Raw genomic sequence first — 21334 nt, 5'->3', positions numbered from 1 at the left:
GATGAGGTAACATTATAGACACTACCATACTTGCTATGTTAATGGGGTAAAATTATAAACACTACCATAGATACCTGCTATTCTTATGAGGTAACATTATAATCATTACCAAATGCCTGCTATGCTAATGAGGCAACATTATAAACACTAGCCTATAAATACCGGTTTTGTTTATGAGGTAATAGACACTACCATATGAATAAAAGCGATGTGAATTATATGTGTTTATGAATAAAAAGTAACCCTAGACTAGAGTCTCTAGACTGTGTGTGTGTGTGTGTGTGTGTGTGTGTGTGTGTGTGTGTGTGTGTGTGTGTGTGTGTGTGTGTGTGTGTGTGTGTGTGTGTGTGTAAGCGAGAGGTGTGTAATAAGGAAACTATGAGTCACTGTGAAAGAACCAGTGTTATGGTGTCATTCTACACTTCTAGAGAATTGGGGAGGAAGGACTTGAGCTACTGTAATAATATTTTCAAACCTCGACTCAATCAGCAATAAAGATAAACAAAGTAAACTTGTCACGGATAATGTGAACATTTTGGATAATATGATGAATATAAACACAGCATTAAGGACAAACAATTGCATTGCCAAATATGTGTGTCTTCCGAGGGTACTCCTCTTTTGTAAACTTTAAAAGTTTTTCTCTCCGTCCATTGTCTGATTTGTGTTGTGCTTTTTAAGTTATGCTAGCAAACATATAGAAATGCACCCGTGATCAAAGTAGGCCTCCAAGTCTTTATTTCATAAATGTACACTACCTTCCCGCCTTTTACCTCTAATGCTAGAGTGCCACCTGGCGTCCTTACTGAAAACTACACTTCCCCATTTTTATGAAAACATAATCGCCGTAGACTGTCATGTGACCAGCAAACACTGGGCTTGTACCGACATTGCAGCCGATTGACTGATCTGCAAATCACCTTGCATCATAAATAACGATATTATTATTTGTAGATCAGTCAGTCAGCATTTGCTTCACGGTTTTGATGCTCCCGAACACGGCTTTTACGAGAAACAGAAAGTTGACCGAACCAAGGTTGTTGTTACGGTAGAAACGACGCTGTTACCCAGCGCCCACCTCCATCATTCTGAACTATTTTGACTGAACACCGTTTTGAACCCACGTTCTTGCTGCATGCTGCTTGCACGGTTTCTACGAAGGTACCGTAAGTAGGTTGACAAACATTTTTGAGATCCATTACTGGGAGTTACAGGCTAGGTACTGTTTGTAGCACAGATCATTTTCGACCAACCTTTACTTGAATGTCCAGTTTCAGGTGGTGGGTTTGAATGTAGAAAATGCTCAGTTATCAAAATAAAAACATGTTTTGCTCCATTAAGTAATTCAACAATGTGTATGGCGCCATCTTGTCTATTTAAAATATCTAATTGATTGAGACAGGTCCACCCTAAAGTGCAGAATGTCATGATTACACTCTTTTTAAATGTAATTTTTAAAAATTTTTATTAACAACAAATCAATACATAAAGCACATGAGGGAACACAAGCATACATAGATTACAAACAATGGACAATCGAGCTAGGGGCGGGGCTGGGGGCGGGGCTAGGGGGTACAATATCACATTACAATTACAGAAGGACCTTAAACATGCATATACTTACAATTCTAACAGCTTTTTTGTTAGTAGAGCATTAACTGTCTTAAAATACAGTTACATTTATTTTTGTAGGGTACGAAAATGTGGTTTTCTGTTTGTAAATGTACATTTGTGTATATGAAATTTGGCCAAAAGAAAAATGAAATGAATTACATAAATGTTTCAGCTTATTTCTATTGTATGTAAAGAATCCAAACAGTACATCTCTCCACAATAGCGTAAAATCTTCATAAATGTGTTCCATTATAAACCTACTGATGTCTTGCCACAGTTTCTTACATGAATACAATGCCAAAAAAGATGCAACACTGTTTCTGGGTGGTCATTACAAAAGGAGCAATTTGAGTTTATGTTTTCCTTAAACTTCTTCATATAGTGGTTGGCAGGATAATATTTATGTTTATGTTTATGTTAATAATTTTAAAGGAAACTTCCTTCATTTTGTTTACAAGTAGGTATGTGTGTATCTCTTCTTACCGTCCATGTATTACAGACTTCCCATCTTTCTGTCTCTCTTACCATCCTTGTATTACAGACTTCCCATCTTTCTGTCTCTCTATTTCCCTCTTTCTCCTCCTTCTCCTGACCTCCCTCTCTTCTTCCCCCTCTGTCTTTTCCCTTCCTCCATCAGGATGTCATCATCTCTTCCCCGACCTCGTCATGTGATCTGGGAGACAGAGGAGCTGGTGGCCTACCTCCACCCCCAGCCCTGGACCCCAGGTAGATGCATCTTATTTACCACAATAGCTAACTGGTCCAGGGCCCGGTTTCCCAAAAGCATCTTAAGGCTAAGTTAATTGTTAGAATTTTCGTAGAAGCATCGTTAAATATCCAAGCTGTTTCCCTAAACCATCGCTATTAATGCTGCACTTGAAAACGCTCGTAACCTAAAGCCTGCCTCAGACCACTCGTAGAACAGCGTCGTTAGATGCTCTGTTTGCCCTCCTGTGTCACTTAACATACAGAAAATCTAAACTAAACATGGATCAACCATGTGACTCTATCTCTGCGACCACTGATAACTTCAGAACAAAAGTTGACTACTGAGAGGAAGTTGCCAATGTCTTTGCAGTTGATACAAACAAGCCACGTAGACAAAGATAGCCTACTGTTTATAGCATATGTGTTTTCAATCAATATGAGACAATATGCCCTCAGGAAAGTATAATTCCATCATCCTTTCAGAGCGCATGTAGTGCATTCAGATTCCTTTCACCTGAAGCATGCATGAAAACATGTGTAAGAACTCGGCAAGTATGCATGTGTCTCGTGCATGTATTTTTATCTCGTGCGCCTGCTTCAGGTGATAGGAATCTGAATGCACTACCTGCGCTCTGAAAGGTTGATGGAATTATACTTTCCTGTGGGTATATTGTCTCACATACCGATCAAAAGGACCAACCACACAGACAACAAGTAAAGTACATTCAAATATAATTGTAATTTTATTCAACATTCTGTCTTGTCGAAGTTGTGAGAGGAAACTGTCCTGATTCAAACGCTCATTTCTGCCCAACGTAGAATTCATCGTCAGGATCCCAGCCAAGTAACACACCTCACGTCAATCCATTGCTTTTACATTTTATAATAGTCAGTTGCTACGCAACCACTGAACATGTACAGTGAACTGTGCAATCCTTCTATAGTATACTATCATCCTCTATAGTGCACTGCATAGGGAATAGGGACAATCTTTATCTTCATATATGGAATATCAATCACAGGCACTACCATCCTGGAGCCGAAGACCCCCAGGGGCCCAGATGAGGAACCAAGCCCAGCTCAGGGCAGTCTCTTCAGGCTGGGTGAGGGAGCCTACCTGAGGTTGCTGCTGGGGGCCAGGGAGGTGGGGGCCCTGCTGTGTGAGAGGCTGGGGGTGAAGAGATGTGCCCTGGTCTGCAGGCCCCACCCAGACAGTAACAGTCCACCCCAGGTCTGTTGTGTTTGTACTCTACACTCTTCTTTACTATTATTGTACTCTATTCTACTTTACTCTTTTCTATTTTATTCTACTCTTTTAAATCCTGCTCTCTTCTACATTACTCTTATTCTATTCTGCTATTTTCTATTTTACTCTTCTATTCTGTGTCATCTAGTTTTGAATAAAAACTGACAATGTAATGTTTTTGTTCATCAACATAAATTATATTTGTGTTTAGATAGCACCATAATTCTGTCCTCCTTTTTATATGAACAGGTAACCTAGTAATAGTCCCTGTTGTTATTGACTCACAGATCCGGGTGCTGCCGCTACACGGCCTTGACAGCGAGTGGCGCCCCCACCTGGCGGGAGATGAGCACTACACCCACCACGACCCCGGCTACATCACCTCTAAAAGCGGCCCTCGCTGGACTGACACGTCCCTCCAGGAGATCCAGGCCGAGATCCGGGCCCAGCTCCCTTCCCCCAATGCCCTACCAAACCTCACCTTCCTGGGGGAAGACCCATCACACCCCGGCCTCTTCTCCCGGATCGTCCGTGGAGAGGAGCAGCAGTGGAGGGTGTGGGAGGATGAGGGACACGTGGCATTCCTCACCCCCTTCCCCAACGCCCCCGGCCTCACCGTACTGGTCCCCCGTCGACCTCTGACCTCGGATATATTTAGACTCGAAGAGGCAGATTATAAGAGTTTGGTACTGGCAACCCAGAAGGTGGCCAAGGTTTTGGAAGACGGTCTCGAAGCGTGGGGGGTGGGGTTGATATTCGAGGGGTTTGAGATTGACTATGCTCATGCTAAATTGATACCTCTGCTCTCTCCGCCCTCCTCTCACCAGGTTGATGGGGGCTCCACCACCACCACTGGCTCTCTACCTCCTCAGGCCCAGTTTAGTGCCACCTATCCTGGGTTTGTGACCTCGGAGGATGGCCCTGAGGCCAGCCTGGAGTGTTTGAAGGAGTTACAGGCCAAAATCACACAGTAATGATAATGTACTGTATTGACATGTTATGAAATATGTATGTAATTGCATATTATGAAGGATCTGAAACTGGGTGATTATAGTATTGATGTATTGCACTTGACTACGTACATTCCAATTGCATTATTGGTTGACTTGGTAATGTGATAGCTTTTTTTCAATACGAAGCCTGTTGATTCATGTACATACTGATTTGGTATACCAAATTCTGTAGATGTGACTGTTTCTGTCAATTATTTTATTATCAACTTGAAATAGGACCACAATCAAGAGCTTTATTTGATAAACATGGGGGTTTTAGATATATCCTTTGAGAAGTACAGTAGCATGAAAAAAGACATGATTGTTTGATCAAAATAAACATGTGATTTCTATTATGTTTTGTAGTGTAATTTCAGATGATATTTCTAAGAGCACAACAGGCTGAGAAAGAGAAAACGGAAATAAATGAACCGCCGTCTTTCATTGTCAAATGTTACTATACATATGTCATTACTCATTATCCCTCTAATTGTATTAAATTAGTACAAACGACCATGAAACCAAGCACCTTCATATAGGGCTAGTTCACTCAAATTACAAAATGAAGTATTGGATTCCTTCAAAGGTTTACATTTGAAGCAGGGGCCAGATAGACATACTTTGTACAGGGGCCAGATAGACATACTTTGTACAGGGGCCAGATAGACATACTTTGTACAGGGGCCAGATAGACATACTTTGTACAGGGGCCAGATAGACATACTTTGTACAGGGGCCAGATAGACATACTTTGTACAGGGGCCAGATAGACATACCTTGTACAGGAGCCAGATAGACATACCTTGTACAGGGGCCAGATAGACATACTTTGTACAGGGGCCAGATAGACATACTTTGTACAGGGGCCAGATAGACATACCTTGTACAGGGGCCAGATAGACATACCTTGTACAGGGGCCAGATAGATATACCTTGTACAGGGGCCAGATAGACATACCTTGTACAGGGGCCAGATAGACATACTTTGTACAGGGGCCAGATAGACATACCTTGTACAGGGGCCAGATAGACATACCTTGTACAGGGGCCAGATAGACATACCTTGTACAGGGGCCAGATAGACATACTTTGTACAGGGGCCAGATAGACATACCTTGTACAGGGGCCAGATAGACATACCTTGTACAGGGGCCAGATAGACATACCTTGTACAGGGGCCAGATAGACATACCTTGCACAGGGGCCAGATAGACATACCTTGCACAGGGGCCAGATAGACATACCTTGCACAGGGGCCAGATAGACATACCTTACACAGGGGCCAGATAGACATACCTTGCACAGGGGCCAGATAGACATACCTTACACAGGGGCCAGATAGACATACCTTGTACAGACAGTTTTTTTTTCTTACCCGGTAAGCAATGTAATTTAGTGAACTATCCATTTAATCATTATATTACATATGCTTCAGTCATATTGAATCATCATCACTCAGCGTTCAATTATGTTTTGCGGGATCTATTTACAGAGTTCAGCACTCGCAACACATCTGCATATTCCCCTAACGAGGTCTTAAGATCTCTGCCTAACAAGGCTTCTAATTGGTCCCTCAGTGTTTCAATTAAGAGGTTGAATTAATGAGCAGTTAAGTGGTTAATTAGTGGGTTATAAACAGGGCATTACCCGAGGCGATCATTATACAAAGACTGAGGCCACATCTCAATACTCTTCATGGTTACTAGAGAAACAGAAAGACTGAGGCTTCATTTCAATACTATTTCCATGGTTACTAGAGAAACAGAAAGACCGGGGCTTCATTTCAATACTCTTCATGGTTACTAGAGAAACAGAAAGACTGAGGCCACATCTCAATACTCTTCATGGTTACTAGAGAAACAGAAAGACTGGCTTCATTTCAATACTCTTCATGGTTACTAGAGAAACAGAAAGACTGAGGCTTCATTTCAATACTCTTCATGGTTACTAGAGAAACAGAAAGACTGAGGCTTCATTTCAATACTCTTCATGGTTACTAGAGAAACAGAAAGACCGGGGCTTCATTTCAATACTCTTCATGGTTACTAGAGAAACAGAAAGACCGGGGCTTCATTTCAATACTCTTCATGGTTACTAGAGAAACAGAAAGACCGGGGCTTCATTTCAATACTCTTTCCATGGTTACTAGAGAAACAGAAAGACTGGCTTCATTTCAATACTCTTCATGGTTACTAGAGAAACAGAAAGACCGGGGCTTCATTTCAATACTCTTCATGGTTACTAGAGAAACAGAAAGACTGAGGCCACATCTCAATACTCTTCATGGTTACTAGAGAAACAGAAAGACTGGCTTCATTTCAATACTCTTCATGGTTACTAGAGAAACAGAAAGACTGAGGCCACATCTCAATACTCTTCATGGTTACTAGAGAAACAGAAAGACTGGCTTCATTTCAATACTCTTCATGGTTACTAGAGAAACAGAAAGACCGGGGCTTCATTTCAATACTCTTCATGGTTACTAGAGAAACAGAAAGACTGAGGCCACATCTCAATACTATTTCCATGGTTACTAGAGAAACAGAAAGACCGGGGCTTCATTTCAATACTCTTTCCATGGTTACTAGAGAAACAGAAAGACCGAGGCTTCATTTCAATACTATTTCCATGGTTACTAGAGAAACAGAAAGACGGGGGCTTCATTTCAATACTCTTCATGGTTACTAGAGAAACAGAAAGACCGAGGCTTCATTTCAATACTATTTCCATGGTTACTAGAGAAACAGAAAGACCGAGGCTTCATTTCAATACTATTTCCATGGTTACTAGAGAAACAGAAAGACGGGGGCTTCATTTCAATACTATTTCCATGGTTACTAGAGAAACAGAAAGACTGGGGCTTCATTTCAATACTCTTTCCATGGTTACTAGAGAAACAGAAAGACTGAGGCTTCATTTCAATACTATTTCCATGGTTACTAGAGAAACAGAAAGACGGGGGCTTCATTTCAATACTCTTTCCATGGTTACTAGAGAAACAGAAAGACTGAGGCTTCATTTCAATACTATTTCCATGGTTACTAGAGAAACAGAAAGACGGGGGCTTCATTTCAATACTCTTTCCATGGTTACTAGAGAAACAGAAAGATGGTTAAGGATAGGATTGAGGGAGGGGAAGTTGATCCTAGGTCTTTACCTAGGGGAAACTTAAACCAGGAGCATGGCTTCATTTCAATACTGTCATGGCTTCATTTCGATACTCTGTCATGGCTTCATTTCGATACTCTGTCATGGCTTAATTTCAATACTCTGTCATGGCTTCATTTCAATACTGTCATGGCTTCATTTCGATACTGTCATGGCTTCCTTTCTTTCAGTGCCCCAAACAGGTGAAAGGGCTTAAAAGACATGTCATCCTTTGACAAAACATAATCTTGAAGGCAATATTATTAGGGTCTCTGTCATTAATGAACACATATCAAAACTTTTTGCAACTGAAAACTTAAGAAAGCGTTTCTTATTGGACAAGTTCATGATAGTCGTTTTTTGTTTGTCCTCTTTCTTCCGTTTGGTGCTTAATAAACACGACACAGGTCTACCTCCCGATAACAACCCAGGATTGTAAAGAGACAGGATTTCTCTACACTTCTATCACTGTCTTAGGAAGGGAAGATGGCGTGTAACTCTGAGCAGCGGGGAAACGCTGACACGGCAGCTTGGGCAGTTTCCTGGTCCGGATGAGATAACACAGAGGCTGAATGAAACTGCTCATAGAGAGCACCGTGTAGACCACGCAGGTCAGTGGTGAGTAGGCCTGCAACGTTTTGATATAGAACCTTAACACAAAGTCAACCAGGGGTTGAATGTAGTGAATGCTAATCAACACAAAAACAGTCAGCACTTTTTAAAGGCCTGCTTTTTTTAATGGGTGGAGCTCCTGTCTGCCTGGACCTGATTGGCTCAGGGACTTAAGGACCAGTATGTTGCAGTTTGAGGTGATCGCCATGGCAATGAGGAGGCTCATGATGACCATCCACTTGCTTTAGGCATTCGCGAACTTCAGCGAGAGGCAGTATGAAGCGGCTAGGGAACACGAAAAAAAAACACAGACAGATGAAACTTGGGCTTCTTGATTTTCAGAAAGAACAGTGGGTGAAACACGAAGAGGTAGCTGTCCACACATAGACAACATAGCAACAGAGGCCCGCTGAGGTCAGGTGATCAGGTCATTTCACATGCCATGGAATGTATTCATCTTTGGTGAAAGTTCCGGTAGGGTGTAAAGAGAGAGAGACAGAGCGTGTGTGTGTCTCCTAGTGTGTGTGTGTTTACCCAGGAGGGAGCATAGAAACAGAGCGTGGCCTGGGAGACCCAGGACGGGAACCATGGCGACCGAGAGGAGGATGTAGAGGGTGTAATGGTCGAAGGCAACTTCTTCTGTGGTGTTGTAGGAGGAATGTCTGGAATTGAGGGTCAGGATGTCCATGGTGATGATGAGGACTCCTTATAATGCTGCCTCTGGGAGTAGAGATGGGTCAGGTTGTCCTTGGTGATGGTGGTGATGATGATGATGACTCCTTATAATGCTGTCTCTGGGAGTAGAGATGGGTCAGGTTGTCCTTGGTGATGGTGGTGATGATGATGATGATGACTCCTTATAATGCTGTCTCTGGGAGTAGAGATGGGTCAGGTTGTCCTTGGTGATGATGAGGACTCCTTATAATGCTGTCTCTGGGAGTAGAGATGGGTCAGGTTGTCCTTGGTGATGATGAGGACTCCTTATAATGCTGTCTCTGGGAGTAGAGATGGGTCAGGTTGTCCTTGGTGATGATGAGGACTCCTTATAATGCTGTCTCTGGGAGTAGAGATGGGTCAGGTTGTCCTTGGTGATGATGAGGACTCCTTATAACGCTGTCTCTGGGAGTAGAGATGGGTCAGGTTGTCCTTGGTGATGATGAGGACTCCTTATAATGCTGTCTCTGGGAGTAGAGATGGGTCAGATTGTCCATGGTGATGGTGGTGATGATGATGATGACTCCTTATAATGTCTCTGGGAGTAGAGATGGGTCAGGTTGTCCTTGGTGATGATGAGGACTCCTTATAATGTTGTCTCTGGGAGTAGAGATGGGTCAGGTTGTCCTTGGCGATGGTGGTGATGATGATGATGATGGTGATGAGGACTCCTTATAATGCTGTCTCTGGGAGTAGAGATGGGTCAGGTTGTCCTTGGTGATGGTGGTGATGATGATGGTGATGAGGACTCCTTATAATGCTGTCTCTGGGAGTAGAGATGGGTCAGGTTGTCCTTGGTGATGGTGATGAGGACTCCTTATAATGCTGTCTCTGGGAGTAGAGATGGGTCAGGTTGTCCTTGGTGATGGTGATGAGGACTCCTTATAATGCTGTCTCTGGGAGTAGAGATGGGAATAGGTTTTGATGAAATAGAGTTTGAGCAGGGCTGGAGCAAAAGCCTGCACACCCAGGAGCTGCCATGCTCTTTCTGTACACAGACCTATAGACCTACATCTGGTCATACACAATGCCACCCCTGGCATTGTAATGGTGTTCTGATGTTCCATAACATTAGATTCTATCTATTCCAATCAGTGAGGAATCAGTTAGTTCCAAAAACTGGCGGATTTCAAAAGACCCTCAAACCAAATCAAATTGTTTTGGTTACATACACATATTTAGCAGATGTTATGGCGGGTGTAGCTCATGCTTGTGCTCCTCATGTTTAGTATGATGTAACTTCCAAACCTGGATAAAACAGGTCATAATATATACAGTTGAAGTCGGAAGTTTACATACACTTAGGTTGGAGTCATTAAAACTCGTTTTTCAACCACTCCACAAATTTCTTGTCAACGAACTATAGTTTTGGCAAGTCGGTTAGAACATTTACCTTGTGCATAACAGAAGTAATTTTTCCAACCATTGTTTACAGATTATTTCACTTACAATTCTAATCCAGTGGGTCAGAAGTTTACATACACTGAGTTGACTGTGCCTTTAAACAGCTTGGAAAATTCCAGAAAATGATGTCATGGCTTTAGAAGCTTCTGATAGGCTAATTGAAATGTTTTGTGTCAATTGGAGGTGTACCTGTGGATGTGTTTCAAGGCCTATCTTTAAACTCAGTGCCTCTTTGCTTGACATCATGGGAAAATCAAAAGAAATCAGCCAAGACCTCATAAAAAAAATTGTAGACCTCCACAAGTCTGGTTCATCCTTGGAAGCAATTTCCAAACGTCTGAAGGAACTACGTTCATTTGTACAAACAATAGTACGCACGCATAAACACCATGGGTGTAATGGTTTTCTTTTGGAGAAGGAGGGCCGGACCAAAACTCAGCGTGGTGGTTATTCATGTTTTTTAATAAAGACACTAGACATGAATAAACTAACAAAAACAATAAACGTGGAAAACCAAAAACAGCCCTATCTGGTGCAAAACACAGAGACAGGAACAATCACCCACCAACACACAGTGAAACCCAGGCTACCTAAATATGGTTCCCAATCAGAGACAATGACTAACACCTGCCTCAGATTGAGAACCATATCAGGCCAGACATAGAAATAGACAAACAAGACATCCAACATAGAATGCCCACTCAGATCACACCCTGACCAACCAAAACATAGAAACATACAAAGCAAACTATGGTCAGGGTGTGACAATGGGACCACGCAGCCATTATACTGCTCAGGAAGGAGACACGTTCTGTCTCCTAGAGATATACGTACTTTGGTGCAAAAGGTGCAAATCAATCCCAGAACAACAGCAAAGGACCCTGTGAAGATGCTGGAGGAAACGGGTACAAAAGTATCTATATCCACAGTAAAACAAGTCCTATATCGACATAACCTGAAAGGGCGCTCAGCAAGGAGGAAACCACTGCTCCAAAACTGCCATAAAAAAAAGACTATGGTTTGCAACTGCACATGGGGACAAATATCGTACCTTTTGGAGAAATGTCCTCTTGTCTGAAACAAAAATTGTTTGGAGGAAAAAGTGGGAGGCTTGCAAGCCGGAGAACACCATCCCAACCGTGAAGCATGGGGGTGGCAACATCATGTTATGTGGGTGCCTTGCTTCAGGAGGGACTGGTGCACTTCACAATATAGATGTCATCATGAGGATGGAAAATTATTTGGATATATTGACGCAACATCTCAAGACATCAGTCAGGAAGTTAAAGCTTGGTCGCAAATGGGTCTTCCAAATGGACAATGACCCCAAGCATACTTCCAAAGTTGTGCCAAAATGGCTTAAGGACAACAGACTCAAGGTATTGGAGTGGCCATCATTAAGCCCTGACCTCAATCCTATAGAAAATGTGTGGGCAGAACTGAAAAAGCTTTTGTGAGCAAGGAGGCCTATAAACCTGACTCAGTTACACCAGCTCTGTCAGGAGGAATGGGCCAAAATTCACTCAACTTATTGTGGGAAGCTAGTGGAAGGCTACCCAAAACGTTTGACCCAAGATAAACAATTTAAAGGCAATGCTACCAAATACTAATTTACTGTATGTAAACTTCTGACCCACAGGGAATGTGATGAACGAAATAAAAGCTGAAATAAATAACTCTCTCTACTATTTTTCTGACATTTCCCATTCTTAAAATGAAGTGGTGATCATAACTTACCTAAAACAGGGAATTTCTACTGAGATTAAATGTCAGGAATGGTGAAAAACTGAGTTTAAATGTATTTTGCAAAGGTGTATGTAAACGTATGACTTCAACTGTATATATATATATATATGGATGATTCCATATATATGGATGATTATATATATATATATATATATATATATATATATATATATATACACACAGTACCTGTCCAAATTTTGGACACACCTATATTGTAAAAATAATAGTGAAGTGATTTTACATAGTGAAGACATTAAAACTATGAAATAACACATATGGAATCATGTAGTAACCAAATAAGTGTTATACAAATCTAAATATATTTTATATCTGAGATTCTACAAAGTAGCCACCCTTTGCACTCTCTTGGCATTCTCTCAAAATAATTTAACCTTTATTTAACTAGGCAAGTCAGTTAAGAACAAATTCTTATTTAAAATTACAGCCTACCGGGGAACAGTGGGTTAACTGCCTTGTTCAGGGGCAGAATGACAGATTTTTACCTTGGGGATTCGATCCAGCAACCTTTCGGTTACTGGCCCAACTCTCTAACCACTAGGTTACCTGCCCCTACGATTGTTCCGTTTGGCCGGGCGGCCAGCTCTAGGAGGTGATCTTCAGTGCTGCAGAAATGTTTTGGTCTGTGCCTCGACACAATCCTGTCTCTGAGCTCTACGGACAATTTCTTTGACCTCATGGCTTGGTTTTTGCTCTGACATGCACTGTCAATTGTGGGACCTTATATAGATAGGTGTGTGCCTTTCCAAATCATGTCCAATCAATTGATTTTACCACAGGTGGACTCCAATCAAGTTGTGGAAACATCTCAAGGATGATCAGTAGAATGAGGATGCACCTGAACTCAATTTCGAGTCTCACAGCAAAGGGTCTGAATACTTATGTAAATAAGGTATTTCTGTTTTGTTTTTTTAATACATTTGCAAAGATTTGTCATTATGGGGTATTGTGTGTAGACTGCTGAGGATTATTTATTTTGTAATCCATTTTAGAATAAGGCTGTAATGTAACAAAATGTGGAAAAAGTCAAGGGGTCTGAATACCTTCCGAAGGCAATGTATATATATATATATATTAAGAATAACTGAGAATCAATATGTAGCCATAGTCTAGTGACTGTAAAAAGTCAATGGATCAATACCCAATAACCCATTCAGGCCACACACTTCACAGTACATGACAGGCCCTGTTCCAGAGTGTAGAACGGTGAGTAAGCATCATGTGAACTGTAGCTGCCTGTAATATGCCACTGTAAGGGACAGATCAAAATGCACTCAAACCTTTTAAAAAATATAGATTTTTACAAATATATTTTACTGGGCACAAGGGAGGGTAGTACGTTTTGCCCCTGGTTTACATTTGCTCATCTCCTTGTATTTTCTCTATAAACAATGGGTTGACTTACTTTTGATATTAACCTAATAAAGTTTAGAAACGTTTGTGAAGGTTTGCTGTGGTGTGGCTATTATTAAGCTTTAGCTACTGCAGGTCAATTTGAGGTGAGGTGAGGTGTGTGTGTGTGTGTGTGTGTGTGTGTGTGTGTGTGTGTGTGTGTGTGTGTGTGTGTGTGTGTGTGTGTGTGTGTGTGTGTGTGTGTGTGTGTGTGTGTGGTTTTGTGTGTGTGGTTTTGTGTGTGTTGACTGGTTGAGAACTAAATGCCCTAAAGGCATCATTCTTCTGCTAACCTGTGTCTACCCTACAAGACAACCTGAGCCTTGTCTGCAAGATCTTGCGTTGTATTTCTCATGTCTCTGGTGCTACTGTTGACTTGCATCACCTGTTGACAGTGTGGAGGGCCTAGTCTACTTGTCCCTCTAAGTTGCATCAGAGAGAGAATATTACATTGTAAGACAGCCAAGACGCGTCCCTACTCACTATATCGTCCACTAGTTTTGACCAGAGCCATATGGCCCTATGTAGGGAATAGGGTGCCATTTCGGACACAGGCTTAGTGTATGGACACCGTGTTGTTCATCACATCTATCCAACTCTATACCCCACCCCTACCTTTGAGTCATTTCCCGAAACATAATCACAATACCCCTTTCACAGGCACTGCCCATCCTGTTCAGTGCCATCAACCAATCACGGCCTTTCGTTGCGGCTGCGCCAAAGAGAGGCCATAATGTTGAGGTTGTCGAGGTTCCCCAGATTGGTCGTATCCATAAGTGTCATCCTCCTACTGTCTCTCTCTCCCTCCCTACCTCTCTCTCTCCCAGGAGACTGTCTTTATTAAGCATTGGCCCCTGTGAGACGGTGCCATATGGAGTAAGGGTCCGGTTTGGCATACAGCTTGGCTTCTGGGGGCCAACAGAGAGATAGAGAGCTCTGCTACGGAGGATAGTGAAGAGCTGTGGCTTTGCTACTTGGAGTCAGTTGGCGTGCTCGACTCGATAGTTTGTAATCAACAGTCATTGAGTCCAGGGTTAACTAGACATGTAGATTGGAAACGGAAAACACACACTCACTGAAATAGTTTGTTCTACTGAGGGACAGACTGAAGGAGAGTGGAGGAGGACCAGTGAAATAGTTTGTTCTACTGAGGGACAGACTGAAGGAGAGTGGAGGAGGACCAGTGAAATAGTTTGTTCTACTGAGGGACAGACTGAAGGAGAGTGGAGGAGGACCAGTGAAATAGTTTGTTCTATTGAGGGACAGACTGAAGGAGAGTGGAGGAGGACCAGTGAAATAGTTTGTTCTACTGAGGGACAGACTGAAGGAGAGTGGAGGAGGACCAGTGAAATAGTTTGTTCTATTGAGGGACAGACTGAAGGAGAGTGGAGGAGGACCAGTGAAATAGTTTGTTCTACTGAGGGACAGACTGAAGGAGAGTGGAGGAGGACCCCTGAAATAGTTTGTTCTACTGAGGGACAGACTGAAGGAGAGTGGAGGAGGACCAGTAGAGGGACGTATCATCTCTGTTGAGGTAGGTGAGACTTTGACTTTTTACTGTATTTGATAGCAATTTGTCAATTGTAATATTGCTCAGAAGAAATGTAAGTGGCTATTCGATGTGAACGAGTAATGCATTATGATAACAGATGTTTTAAGCATCAATGTGAATAGGTGCAGCAAGCGTAATGAAATTATATAAGAGATGTTTTGACGTCAGCCAACAATATGGAGTGATTTTTGTGGCAATTTATTTTGGTATGAAAATCCATTCATACAATAAACTGAACAGATCCGTAAATTATATAAAATACTTTTTATGACAACATGCAAAAGTTAATGTAGTGGAATATAATAGCTTGATGATAGCAGGCAGCAGGTCAAAGTCTGTTGGTCCTCAACTCTGTCATACACAATACAGATAAAATGATATACACTACAATTATATACAGCTATACAGTATATATTATATGCAATTATACATTTGTAACTCATGTCAATTGTTCCCTTTCCCCCCTGTTTAGATCCAAATCTCTTCTCCACTTTGACCCCACCTTCCATGGCGATGATTGCTAACTCCACGGGGATGACCTCCAATGACCTCTCCCTGAACTCAACGTCGACCCTTAGTCCGGAACCTTGGACCCCGCCTCCTTGGTACCAATTCCACGTCTGCTCCGTGGCCCCTTACGGATTCATCTTCTACTTTGGAGTCAAAGTCTTCAACCTGGCCATAGGTGTAGTAGCATGATATACTACATTACCCACAATGCTGTGGTAGTAGGTGTAGTAGAATGATATACTACATTAAACATAATGCTCTGGTTGTAGTTGTAGTAGGACGATGTATTACATTACCCATAATGCTCTGGGAGTAGGTTTAGTAGAATGTTGTTTATGATGAAAATGAAAATGTTACAGTTTGACACGTTCACGTAGTTGGAGTAATAACATGTTCAACTACTTAAGACATTGGCTGGAATCTAGGTTGTACCTTTAGGTTTAGCAAAAATGAACAACTAAGAAAGAAAGTTTCCCTTCTCTCATTGACTTCTCATACCCCAAACCCTGGCCTGATCTGCTTGGTCTGCTTCCCGGAAGTCTTTCAATCTTCCGCCTTTTGGTTGAGAAACTATGTGGCAGCATGATGTACTACAGTACCCATAATGCTGTGGTAGTAAGTGTAGTAGCATGATGTACTACAGTACCCATAATGCTGTGGTAGTAAGTGTAGTAGCATGATGTACTTCAGTACCCATAATGATGTGGTAGTAAGTGAAGTAGCGTGATATACTACATTACCCATAATGCTGTGGTAGTAAGTGAAGTAGCGTGATATACTACAGTACCCATAATGCTGTGATAGTAAGTGTAGTAACATGATGTATCTTTTCACCAGAACCCTATGAAGTAGTGCTCTGTATAGAGGGCTCTGATCAAAAGTAGTGCACTATACAGGGAATAGGGAAAGTAGGACACTATATAGGGAATGGGTGCCATTTTGGACTCAACCTTGGTAAAGATATTCCTGTCACTAACACAGTGGTGTCCCTACTGTCTATGGGGTCTGGTCAAAAGTAGTGCACGACATAGGGAATAGGGTGTCATTTGGGACGCATCCTAACACAGTCCTTATTGATGTAACAGGCACACCCTGCAATATACTGGTCCTGTGGCAGATCTCCAGCAGGAAAAGTGACTCGTCCACGTCTGACATCTTCATCTTTAATCTGGCTTTAATGGACACCTACTTCTGCCTCATGGGGCCTATAGACATTGTCAACAGGCTGGTCCTGGACCACCAAGGCATCTGGTACTTCCAACGCTTTGCCTACGGGGTCAAAGACACAGGACCCCTCTTCCTGGTGGGTAGATAATAAGGCCTATGTTATATAGACCTGGGTTATGTTATAATCTGGGTTATGTTATAATCTGGATTATGTTATCTAGTCCTGGGTTATATTATACTGTGGGTTATGTTATATAGACCTGGGTTATGTTATAATCTGGGTTATGTTATATAGACCTGGGATATGTTATAATCTCCGTTACGTTCTAATCTTAGTTATGTTATATAGACCTGGGTTATATTATATTGTGGGTTATGTTATAATCTGGGTTATGTTATATAGACCTGGGTTATATTATAATTTGGGTTATGATATAATCTGGGTTATGTTATATAGACCTGGGTTATATTATAATATGGGTTATGTTATATAGACCTGGGTTATATTATAATGAGGGTTATGTTATATAGACCTGGGTTATATTATAATGTGGGTTATGTTATATAGACCTGGGTTATATTATAATATGGGTTATGTTATATAGACCTGGGTTATATTATACTGTGGGTTATGTTACATAGACCTGGGTTATATTATAATATGGGTTATGTTATATAGACCTGGGTTATATTATAATATGGGTTATGTTACATAGACCTGGGTTATATTATAATGTGGGTTATGTTATATAGACCTGGGTTATATTATAATATGGGTTATGTTACATAGACCTGGGTTATATTATAATATGGGTTATGTTATATAGACCTGGGTTATATTATAATATGGGTTATGTTACATAGACCTGGGTTATATTATAATGTGGGTTATGTTATATAGACCTGGGTTATATTATAATATGGGTTATGTTATATAGACCTGGGTTATATTATAATGAGGGTTATGTTATATAGACCTGGGTTATATTATAATGTGGGTTATGTTATATAGACCTGGGTTATATTATAATATGGGTTATGTTATATAGACCTGGGTTATATTATACTGTGGGTTATGTTACATAGACCTGGGTTATATTATAATATGGGCTATGTTTAAACCTGGATAGTTCATCCAATGCTTTGCCTCCTGGGTCAAATCACCGCACCACTATTCTTGGTGGGTAGAAAATCTCAAATCTAAACATGACTGTGTAGATCTGAAAAGATTGGTTTGTGAATTAAATGACCTTACAACTGTAGATTTTGATGAGGGAACTTGTGACATTAGGGTCTTTAAAATACATTGTCTGGAACATTATATATTTTTTCTTGGTGTAACGGCTTTCTTATGTGGAAGAAGGAGAGGACCAAAGCGCAGCGTGGTTAGTGTTCATCATGTTTAATAAAGACGATAAACGTGAACACTACAAAATACAAAACAACAAATGTGAAAAAAACAAAACAGTTCTGTCTGGTGCAGACACACAAAGACAGAGACAATCACCCACGAAACCTAACACAAAACAGGCTACCTAAATATGGTTCCCAATCAGAGATAATGACTAACACCTGCCTCTGATTGAGAACCATATCAGGCCAAACATAGAAACGGGAAAACTAGACACACAACATAGAATGCCCACTCAGTTTACATCCTGACCAACACTAAAACAAAGAAAACACAAAAGAACTATGGTCAGAACGTGACACTTGGGTCACGTTATAATCTGGGTTATGTTATATAGACCTGGTTTATTATGTTATAGTCTGGGTTATGTTCATATTATATTCTGGGTTACATTATAATGTGGGTTAGACCTAATCCCTCTCCATCTCTCCCCTCCCAGATGTGTATTTGTCTAGACCTGGGTGGTTATGTTATAATAATCTGCGTCAGGTAGCCTAGCAGTTAAGAGCAATGGACCAGTAACCAAAAGATCGCTGGTTTGAATCCCTGAGCAGACTAGGTGAAAAATCTGTCAGTGTCCTTGAGCAAGGCACTTAACCCTAAATTATCCTGCAAGTCTCTCTGGATAAGAGCGTCTGCTAAATTACTCAAATGTAAATGTAAAAAACTGTTATAATTTGGGTCATATTTGAATCTGGGTTATGTTATAATCTGGGTTATTTTATGATGTTCATTCTTTTGTAGTCTGGGTTATATTATAATCTGGGTTATGTTATAATCTGGGTTATATATTGAACTGGGTTATATTATAATCTGAGTTATATTCCATCTCTCTCCTCCCAGGTGTGTATCTGTCTGGACCGCTACGTGGCCGTGGTCCATCCGGTGCTGTTCACCGGTATCCGTGACAACAAGATCCGCGTTGGTGTCTCTGTGGTAACCTGGGCCCTCATCCTGGCCTACAGCCTCACAAAGAGCATCCTGGGAGTCATGTCTGTCAACGAGGTGTTCAGCGGCCTCATCCTCTTCGCCTTCGCCCTCATGATCTACTGTAACCTCTCCATCATATGGGTCCTACGCCGCTCCGTAGCCGGGAAGGAGGTGATGCACCCCGTGAAGAAGAAGGCCTTCAAAATGGTGCTGGTCATCTTGGGTATAATCTTCGTCAACTACCTTCCTCCTGTGGCTCTTGTTCCGTTCTTCTCCTACTACACGTTCGTCCAGTTCCGCTGTCAGGTGACTATCAGTGTGTTCTCCATCATGGATCTGAGTTGTAGTCTGGAGCCACTTCTGTATATGACCAAGATGGACAGGCCTGCGTGTGTTCCTGGCTGGTGCTGTGCGGGGGAGAGCTCGGCCAAGAAACCCTACGAGGTTAAAGTGTGACGGGGCTCATCACTATCCTGCCAAGTTACAAAGTCAGAAGGCCCAATCATTTCTACGATTCCTCTTCTTAAACTCTGATTTTAAACCTTAACTTTAACCGAACCTTAACCACACTGCTAACCGTATGCCTAACCTAAACCTTAAATTAAGACCAAAAATAACATTTCTGTTGGCAGACATTTTTATGATAAAGCCAATTCTGACTTTGCAGCTTGGCCATCTACTGGGAGCCATGTGATGAGGGAGAGAAGAAGAGGCTGGTGGGTGGAGCTATACGAGGATGGGCTCATTGTAATGGCTGGAATGGAATAGATGGAATGGACCATGTGTTTCATGTGCGTGATTCTGTTCCATTTATTCTATTCCAACCATTACAATGAGCCTGTCCTCCTATATCTCTGCCCACCAGCCTCCAGTGGGGTGACCATCTACCAACTACCAACTCCTGTCCTGGAGAGCCACTGCTGTGCAGGCTTTAGGTCCAGCCCTGCAGTACACATAATGTTCAGCCTGCACAGTCCTGGCATGTCTTAAATTAGGTAGGCTGCAATACACACATTTAGATGTATCACAGGGTAAATGTATTGTGTGTGGACATGTATACTGCTGTATTGCCAATAAATACTATTAATATGTATTATTATTATCATTAATAATGAATAATCATTTGTGATTTCTGAAAATGTGTTTGTTTATTTATTTATACTTCATTTTGGGCTCCCGAGTGTCGCAGCGGCACTACATCTCAGTGCTTGAGGCGTCACTACAGACAGCCTGGTTCGAATGCAGGCTGTATCACAAACGGCCATAATTGGGAGTCCCATAGGGTGGCGCACAATTGGCCCAGCGTCGTCCGGGTTTGGCCGGTGTCGGCCGTCTTTGTAAATAAGAACTTACTTGCCTAGTTAAATAAAGGTTAAATAAAAAAACATTTTAAAAATTCACCATAGTTGGCCCATAAGAAATGTCTCCCAGTGTAGATCTCCCATTTGGACCGGATCTGGCCTGTCTAATGCTTCACATTGCCAGTGTAGATCTTCCATTTGGACCGGATCTGGCCTGTCTAATGCTTCACATTGCCAGTGTAGATCTCTCATTTGGACCAGATCTGGCCTGTCTAATGCTTCACATTGCCAGTGTAGATCTCCCATTTGGACCGGATCTGGCCTGTCTAATGCTTCACATTGCCAGTGTAGATCTCCCATTTGGACCGGATCTGGCCTGTCTAATGCTTCACATTGCCAGTGTAAATCTCCCATTTGGACCGGATTTGGCCTGTCTAATGCTTCACATTGCCAGTGTAGATCTCCCATTTGGACCGGATCTGGCCTGTCTAATGCTTCACATTGCCAGTGTAGATCTCCCATTTGGACCGGATCTGGCCTGTCTAATGCTTCACATTGCCAGTGTAGATCTCCCATTTGGACCGGATCTGGCCTGTCTAATGCTTCACATTGCCAGTGTAAATCTCCCATTTGGACCGGATCTGGCCTGTCTAATGCTTCACATTGCCAGTGTAGATCTCCCATTTGGACCGGATCTGGCCTGTCTAATGCTTCACATTGCCAGTGTAGATCTCCCATTTGGACCGGATCTGGCCTGTCTAATGCTTCACATTGCCAGTGTAGATCTCCCATTTGGACCGGATCTGGCCTGTCTAATGCTTCACATTGCCAGTGTAGATCTCCCATTTGGACCGGATCTGGCCTGTCTAA

General features: G+C 41.9%; 2 protein-coding genes across 9 annotated transcripts; both read left to right on the top strand.

Annotated features, from left to right (window-relative positions):
* Positions 1-363: 363 nt before the first annotated feature.
* On the top strand, positions 364-4916 carry LOC110508389 (uncharacterized). 8 transcript variants are annotated; one of them, XM_090195519.1, is made up of 4 exons: positions 364-450; positions 2154-2340; positions 3345-3553; positions 3856-4916. In XM_090195519.1, the coding sequence occupies exons 1-4, from the start codon at positions 379-381 to the stop codon at positions 4540-4542; spliced, it is 1155 nt and encodes a 384-aa protein (XP_090051645.1). In that variant the 5' UTR covers positions 364-378; the 3' UTR covers positions 4543-4916. The 8 variants fall into 8 exon arrangements, with proteins under 8 accessions (XP_090051645.1, XP_021444568.3, XP_090051642.1 ...); XM_021588893.3 differs by lacking the exon at positions 364-450 and adding an exon at positions 817-1161 and having other exon boundaries at positions 2252-2340; XM_090195516.1 differs by lacking the exon at positions 364-450 and adding an exon at positions 817-1170 and having other exon boundaries at positions 2156-2340.
* A 10478-nt stretch (positions 4917-15394) lies between these two features.
* On the top strand, positions 15395-20295 carry LOC110509201 (G protein-coupled receptor 4-like). Its single transcript, XM_090195514.1, has 3 exons — positions 15395-15830; positions 16741-16958; positions 19077-20295. The coding sequence occupies exons 1-3, from the start codon at positions 15587-15589 to the stop codon at positions 19617-19619; spliced, it is 1005 nt and encodes a 334-aa protein (XP_090051640.1). The 5' UTR covers positions 15395-15586; the 3' UTR covers positions 19620-20295.
* Positions 20296-21334: the final 1039 nt, after the last annotated feature.

Source organism: Oncorhynchus mykiss, chromosome 13 (assembly GCF_057628025.1).
Source record: "Oncorhynchus mykiss isolate SJ-2025 chromosome 13, ASM5762802v1, whole genome shotgun sequence".
Taxonomy (NCBI): domain Eukaryota; kingdom Metazoa; phylum Chordata; class Actinopteri; order Salmoniformes; family Salmonidae; genus Oncorhynchus; species Oncorhynchus mykiss.
This window is presented reverse-complemented; position numbering and strand designations above follow the sequence as displayed.